Here is a 7,500-nt window from a genome sequence, read left to right as displayed (position 1 = left end):
TTCTCCTCCTCCTCCTTGTTCTTTCTTTCCTTTGTGTTCTTCTCCTCCTTCTTCTTCATTTCCTTTGTTCTTCTTCTCCTCCTCCTTCTTTTTCTTTGTTTCCGTTATCTTCTTCTCCTGCTTCTGTCACTACATTTTAAAAGCTACTGGCCACTGTATATCTGCCTGAAATATGATTATTTTGATAGGTGAAACAATGTGATGTTGCTGTTGTTTATATTGATGTTGTTGTTGTTGTCAGGATGGAATGTACGGTCTGGAGTGTCGTGGGCATTGTGACTGTAGTCATGGCGATGGCTGTGACCACGTCACCGGCTTCTGTCGCTGCCTCGCTGGATGGACAGGTCAGTTTTATGGTAGGATACAGAGACAGGTCAGTACTATGGTATGATACAGAGACAGGTCAGTACTGTGGTAGGATACAGAGACAGGTCAGTTCTATGGTAGGATACAGAGACAGGTCAGTTCTATGGTAGGATACAGAGACAGGTCAGTACTATGGTAGGATACAGAGAGACAGGTCAGTACTATGGTAGGATACAGAGAGACAGGTCAGTACTATGGTAGAATACAGAGAGACAGGTCAGTACTATGGTAGGATACAGAGAGAGGTCAGTACTGTGGTAGGATACAGAGACAGGTCAGTACTGTGGTAGGATACAGAGACAGGTCAGTACTATGGTAGGATACAGAGAGAGGTCAGTACTGTGGTAGGATACAGAGAGAGGTCAGTACTATGGTAGGATACAGAGACAGGTCAGTACTATGGTAGGATACAGAGACAAGTCAGTACTGTGGTAGGATACAGAGAGACAGGTCAGTACTATGGTAGGATACAGAGACAGGTCAGTACTGTGGTAGGATACAGAGAGACAGGTCAGTACTATGGTAGGATACAGAGACAGGTCAGTACTATGGTAGGATACAGAGTCAGGTCAGTACTTTGGTAGGATACAGAGAGACAGGTCAGTACTATGGTAGGATACAGAGAGACAGGTCAGTACTATGGTAGGATACAGAGACAGGTCAGTACTATGGTAGGATACAGAGAGACAGGTCAGTACTATGGTAGAATACAGAGACAGGTCAGTACTATGGTAGGATACAGAGAGACAGCTCAGTACTATGGTAGGATACAGAGACAGGTCAGTACTATGGTAGGATACAGAGAGACAGGTCAGTACTGTGGTAGGATACAGAGACAGGTCAGTACTATGGTAGGATACAGAGACAGGTCAGTACTATGGTATGATACAGAGAGAGGTCAGTACTATGGTTGGATACAGAGACAGGTCAGCACTATGGTAGGATACAGAGATAGGTCAGTACTATGGTAGGATACAGAGAGACAGGTCAGTACTATGGTAGGATACAGAGAGACAGGTCAGTACTATGGTAGGATACAGAGAGACAGCTCAGTACAAGGTGTCTCTGCTGTCTCTCTCTCTCCTAGTTGTGTCTCTGCCGTCTCTCTCTCTCCTAGTTGTGTCTCTGCTGTCTTTCTCTCTCCTAGTTGTGTCTCTGCTGTCTCTCTCTCTCCTAGTTGTGTCTCTGCTGTCTGTCTCTCTCCTAGTTGTGTCTCTGCTGTCCGTCTCTCTCCTAGTTGTGTCTCTGCTGTCTCTATCTCTCCTAGTTGTGACTCTGTCCCCCTCTCTCCTAGTTGTGTCTCTGTCCCTGTCTCTCCTAGTTGTGTCTCTGTCCCTCTCTCTCCTAGTTGTGTCTCTGCTGTCTATCTTTCTCCTTGTTGTCTCTGCTGTCTCTCTCTCTCCTAGTTGTGTCTCTGCTGTCTCTCTCTCTCCTAGTTGTGTCTCTGTCCCTGTCTCTCCTAGTTGTGTCTCTGTCCCTCTCTCTCCTAGTTGTGTCTCTTTCTCTCTCTCCTATTTGTGTCTCTGCTGTCTCTCTCTCTCCTAGTTGTGTCTCCGTCCCTCTCTCCTAGTTATGTCTCTGTCTCTCTCTCCTAGTTGTGTCTCTGCTGTCTCTCTCTCATAGTTGTGTCTCTGTCTCTCTCTCTCCTAGTTGTGTCTCTGTCCCTCTCTCTCCTAGTTGTGTCTCTGCTGTCTCTATCTCTCCTAGTTGTGTCTCTGATGTCTCTCTCTCTCCTTGTTGTGTTTCTGTCTCTCTCTCTCCTAGTTGTGTCTCTGTCTCTCTCTCTCCTTGTTGTGTCTCCGTCCCTCTCTCTCCTAGTTGTGTCTCTGCTGTCTCTCTCTCTCCTAGTTGTGTCTCTGTCTCTCTCTCTCCTAGTTGTGACTCTGTCCCCCTCTCTCCTAGTTGTGTCTCTGTCCCTGTCTCTCCTAGTTGTGTCTCTGTCCCTCTCTCTCCTAGTTGTGTCTCTTTCTCTCTCTCCTATTTGTGTCTCTGCTGTCTCTCTCTCTCCTAGTTGTGTCTCCGTCCCTCTCTCCTAGTTATGTCTCTGTCTCTCTCTCCTAGTTGTGTCTCTGCTGTCTCTCTCTCATAGTTGTGTCTCTGTCCCTCTCTCTCCTAGTTGTGTCTCTGCTGTCTCTATCTCTCCTAGTTGTGTCTCTGATGTCTCTCTCTCCTTGTTGTGTTTCTGTCTCTCTCTCTCCTAGTTGTGTCTCTGTCTCTCTCTCTCCTTGTTGTGTCTCCGTCCCTCTCTCTCCTAGTTGTGTCTCTGCTGTCTCTCTCTCTCCTAGTTGTGTCTCTGTCTCTCTCTCTCCTAGTTGTGTCTCTGTCTCTATCTCTCCTAGTTGTGTCTCTGTCTCTCTCTCCTTGTTGTGTCTCTGCTGTTTCTCTCCTAGTTGTGTCTCTGTCCCTCTCTCTCCTAGTTGTGTCTCTGTCTCTCTCTCTCCTAGTTGTGTCTCTGCTGTCTCTCTCTCTCCTTGTTGTGTCTCTGTCCCTCTCTCTCCTAGTTGTGTCTCTGCTGTCTCTCTCTCCTAGTTGTGTCTCTGTCTCTCTCTCCTAGTTGTGTCTCTGCTGTCTCTCTCTCTCTCCTAGTTGTGTCTCTGCTGTCTCTCCCTCTCCTAGTTGTGTCTCTGTCTCTCTATCTCTCCTAGTTGTGTCTCTGTCCCTCTCTCTCCTAGTTGTGTCTCTGCTGTCTCTCTCTCTCCTAGTTGTGTCTCTGCTGTCTCTCTCTCTCCTAGTTGTGTCTCTGTCTCTCCCTCTCCTAGTTGTGTCTCTGTCTCTCTCTCTCCTAGTTGTGTCTCTGCTGTCCCTCTCTCTCCTAGTTGTGTCTCTGCTGTCTCTCTCTCTCCTAGTTGTGTCTCTGTCTCTCTCTCTCCTAGTTGTGTCTCTGCTATCTCTCTCTCTCTCCTAGTTGTGTCTCTGTCTCTCTCTCTCCTAGTTGTGTCTCTGTCCCTCTCTCCTAGTTGTGTCTCTGTCCCTCTTTCTACTAGTTGTGTCTCTGTCCCTCTCTCTCCTAGTTGTGTCTCTGCTGTCTCTCTCTCTCCTTGTTGTGTCTCTGCTGTCTCTCTCTCCTAGTTGTGTCTCTATTCCTCTCTCTCCTAGTTGTTTCTCTGTCTCTCTCTCTCCTTGTTGTGTCTCTGCTGTCTCTCTCTCCTAGTTGTGTCTCTGTCTCTCTCTCTCCTAGTTGTGTCTCTGCTGTCCCTCTCTCTCCTAGTTGTGTCTCTGCTGTCTCTCTCTCTCCTAGTTGTGTCTCTGTCTCTCTCTCTCCTAGTTGTGTCTCTGCTATCTCTCTCTCTCTCCTAGTTGTGTCTCTGTCTCTCTCTCTCCTAGTTGTGTCTCTGTCCCTCTCTCCTAGTTGTGTCTCTGTCCCTCTTTCTCCTAGTTGTGTCTCTGTCCCTCTCTCTCCTAGTTGTGTCTCTGTCCCTCTCTCTCTCCTAGTTGTGTCTCTGCTCTCTCTCTCTCTCCTAGTTGTGTCTCTGTCCCTGTCTCTCCTAGTTGTGTCTCTGTCCCTCTCTCTCCTAGTTGTGTCTCTTTCTCTCTCTCCTATTTGTGTCTCTGCTGTCTCTCTCTCTCCTAGTTGTGTCTCCGTCCCTCTCTCCTAGTTATGTCTCTGTCTCTCTCTCCTAGTTGTGTCTCTGCTGTCTCTCTCTCATAGTTGTGTCTCTGTCTCTCTCTCTCCTAGTTGTGTCTCTGTCCCTCTCTCTCCTAGTTGTGTCTCTGCTGTCTCTATCTCTCCTAGTTGTGTCTCTGATGTCTCTCTCTCTCCTTGTTGTGTTTCTGTCTCTCTCTCTCCTAGTTGTGTCTCTGTCTCTCTCTCTCCTTGTTGTGTCTCCGTCCCTCTCTCTCCTAGTTGTGTCTCTGCTGTCTCTCTCTCTCCTAGTTGTGTCTCTGTCTCTCTCTCTCCTAGTTGTGTCTCTGTCTCTATCTCTCCTAGTTGTGTCTCTGTCTCTCTCTCCTTGTTGTGTCTCTGCTGTTTCTCTCCTAGTTGTGTCTCTGTCCCTCTCTCTCCTAGTTGTGTCTCTGTCTCTCTCTCTCCTAGTTGTGTCTCTGCTGTCTCTCTCTCTCCTTGTTGTGTCTCTGTCCCTCTCTCTCCTAGTTGTGTCTCTGCTGTCTCTCTCTCCTAGTTGTGTCTCTGTCTCTCTCTCCTAGTTGTGTCTCTGCTGTCTCTCTCTCTCCTAGTTGTGTCTCTGCTGTCTCTCTCTCTCCTAGTTGTGTCTCTGTCCCTCTCTCTCCTAGTTGTGTCTCTGTCTCTCTCTCTCCTAGTTGTGTCTCTGTCTCTCTATCTCTCCTAGTTGTGTCTCTGTCCCTCTCTCTCTCCTAGTTGTGTCTCTGCTGTCTCTCTCTCTCCTAGTTGTGTCTCTGCTGTCTCTCTCTCTCCTAGTTGTGTCTCTGTCTCTCCCTCTCCTAGTTGTGTCTCTGTCCCTCTCTCTCCTAGTTGTGTCTCTGCTGTCTCTCTCTCTCCTAGTTGTGTCTCTGTCCCTCTGTCTCCTTGTTGTGTCTCTGTCTCTCTCTCTCCTAGTTGTGTCTCTGCTGTCTCTCTCTCTCATAGTTGTGTCTCTGCTGTCTCTCTCTCTCCTTGTTGTGTCTCTTTCTCTCTCTCTCCTAGTTGTGTCTCTGCTGTCTCTCTCTCTCCTAGTTGTGTCTCTGTCTCTCTCTCTCCTAGTTGTGTCTCTGCTGTCTCTCTCTCTCTCCTTGTTGTGTCTCTGCTGTCTCTCTCTCCTAGTTGTGTCTCTATCCCTCTCTCTCCTAGTTGTTTCTCTGTCTCTCTCTCTCCTTGTTGTGTCTCTGCTGTCTCTCTCTCCTAGTTGTAACTCTGTCTCTCTCTCTCCTAGTTGTGTCTCTGCTGTCCCTCTCTCTCCTAGTTGTGTCTCTGCTGTCTCTCTCTCTCCTAGTTGTGTCTCTGTCTCTCTCTCTCCTAGTTGTGTCTCTGCTATCTCTCTCTCTCTCCTAGTTGTGTCTCTGTCTCTCTCTCTCCTAGTTGTGTCTCTGTCCCTCTCTCCTAGTTGTGTCTCTGTCCCTCTTTCTCCTAGTTGTGTCTCTGTCCCTCTCTCTCCTAGTTGTGTCTCTGTCCCTCTCTCTCTCCTAGTTGTGTCTCTGCTATCTCTCTCTCTCCTAGTTGTGTCTCTGTCCCTCTCTCCTTGTTGTGTCTCTGCTGTCTCTCTCTCCTAGTTGTGTCTCTGCTGTCTCTCTCTCTCTCCTAGTTGTGTCTCTGTCCCCCTCTCTCTCCTAGTTGTGTCTCTGTATCTCTCTCTCCTAGTTGTGTCTCTGTCCCTCTCTCCTTGTTGTGTCTGCTGTCTCTCTCTCCTAGTTGTGTCTCTGTCTCTCTCTCCTAGTTGTGTCTCTGCTGTCTCTCTCTCTCTCCTAGTTGTGTCTCTGTCCCTCTCTCCTTGTTGTGTCTCTGCTGTCTCTCTCTCCTAGTTGTGTCTATGCTGTCTCTCTCTCTCTCCTAGTTGTGTATCTGTCTCTCTCTCTCTCCTAGTTGTGTCTCTGTCTCTCTCTCTCTCCTAGTTGTGTCTCTGTCTCTCTCTCTCTCCTTGTTTTGTCTCTGTCCCTCTCTCTCCTTGTTTCTCTGCTGTCTCTCTCTCCTAGTTGTGTCTCTGTCCCTCTCTCTCTCCTAGTTGTGTCTCTGTCTCTCTCTCTCCTAGTTGTGTCTCTGTCTCTCTTTCTCTCCTAGTTGTGTCTCTGTCTCTCTCTCTCCTTGTTGTGTCTCTGTCCCTCTCTCTCCTTGTTGTGTCTCTGCTGTCTCTGTCCCTGTTGTGTCTCTGCTGTCTCTCTCTCCTAGTTGTGTCTCTGCTGTCTCTCTCTCTCTCTCCTAGTTGTGTCTCTGTCCCTCTCTCCTTGTTGTGTCTCTGCTGTCTCTCTCTCCTAGTTGTGTCTCCGCTGTCTCTCTCTCTCTCCTAGTTGTGTCTCTGTCTCTCTCTCTCTCCTAGTCGTGTCTCTGTCTCTCTCTCTCTCCTAGTTGTGTCTCTGTCTCTCTCTCTCCTTGTTGTGTCTCTGTCCCTCTCTCTCCTTGTTGTGTCTCTGCTGTCTCTCTCTCCTAGTTGTGTCTCTGTCCCTCTCTCTCTCCTAGTTGTGTCTCTGTCTCTCTCTCTCCTAGTTGTGTCTCTGTCTCTCTCTCTCTCCTAGTTGTGTCTCTGTCTCTCTCTCTCCTTGTTGTGTCTTTGTCTCTCTCTCTCCTTGTTTTGTCTCTGCTGTCTCTCTCTCCTAGTTGTGTCTCTGTCTCTCTCTCTCTACTAGTTGTGTCTCTGTCTCTCTATCTCTCCTAGTTGTGTCTCTGTCCCTCTCTCTCCTAGTTGCGTCTCTGTCTCTCTCTCCTTGTTGTGTCTCTGCTGTCTCTCTCTCTGCTAGTTGTGTCTCTGCTGTCTCTCTCTCTCCTAGTTGTGTCTCTGTCCCTCTCTCTCCTAGTTGTGTCTCTGTCCCTCTCTCCTAGTTGTGTCTCTGCTGTCTCTCTCTCTCCTTGTTGTGTCTCTGCTCTCTCTCTCTCTCTCCTAGTTGTGTCTCTGTCCCTCTCTCCTTGTTGTGTCTCTGCTGTCTCTCTCTCCTAGTTGTGTCTCTGTCCCTCTCTCTCCTAGTTGTGTCTCTGCTGTCTCTCTCTCTTCTTGTTGTGTCTCTGCTGTCTCTCTCTCCTAGTTGTGTCTCTGTTCCTCTCTCTCCTCTCTCATGCGGTAGCGTATGCGGTCTGTGTGTATCTAACTTAAAGTGACAGGGGTAAAAGTGTATCCATCTCTGTCCGGGCAGGGAAAGAATAGGCACAATAGATTATGGTCATTGTAGTTAAATACCACATTTTTGTGTTGAACTAGGTTGAATATTTGCTTATTGAAAACTACATCTCCCTTCAGCCCAGTATCCCATATAGTTCTTGACATGATTTATCTTGTGAATGATTTGATTTCTCTCTAGAGAAACTGTGTTGGACTCACAATTATAAAAACAATTATGAAATTTAAGTAATTGAACCGTGGTCAGTTAGTTGTTTAATATCCAAAACCCTCCCGAAATGTCTGTTAATCGCTCAGCACTACTAGAGAATGTCTTGGGAGTCTGGGCCTTACAGTGCATTCGGAAAGTATTCAGACCCCTTGAGTTTTTCCACATTTTTGCAAATGTATTAAAAGGTCTAACAAAACTACCTTAGTA

The 7,500-nt window shown here is 47.7% G+C and overlaps 1 protein-coding gene across 1 annotated transcript in view; it reads left to right on the top strand.

The window, feature by feature from the left end:
- Positions 1-7,500, top strand: part of LOC139407463 (multiple EGF-like-domains 11) — a 265,679-nt gene that overhangs the window by 192,496 nt on the left and 65,683 nt on the right. The window contains exon 11 of the mRNA XM_071151258.1: positions 242-344. Coding sequence (XP_071007359.1) covers positions 242-344 — 103 coding nt within the window. The remainder of the gene's footprint in view (positions 1-241; positions 345-7,500) is intronic.

Source organism: Oncorhynchus clarkii, chromosome 4 (assembly GCF_045791955.1).
Source record: "Oncorhynchus clarkii lewisi isolate Uvic-CL-2024 chromosome 4, UVic_Ocla_1.0, whole genome shotgun sequence".
Lineage (NCBI taxonomy): Eukaryota > Metazoa > Chordata > Actinopteri > Salmoniformes > Salmonidae > Oncorhynchus > Oncorhynchus clarkii.
Note: the sequence above shows the minus strand (reverse complement) of the source record. Positions and strands in the feature narration are given on the sequence as shown.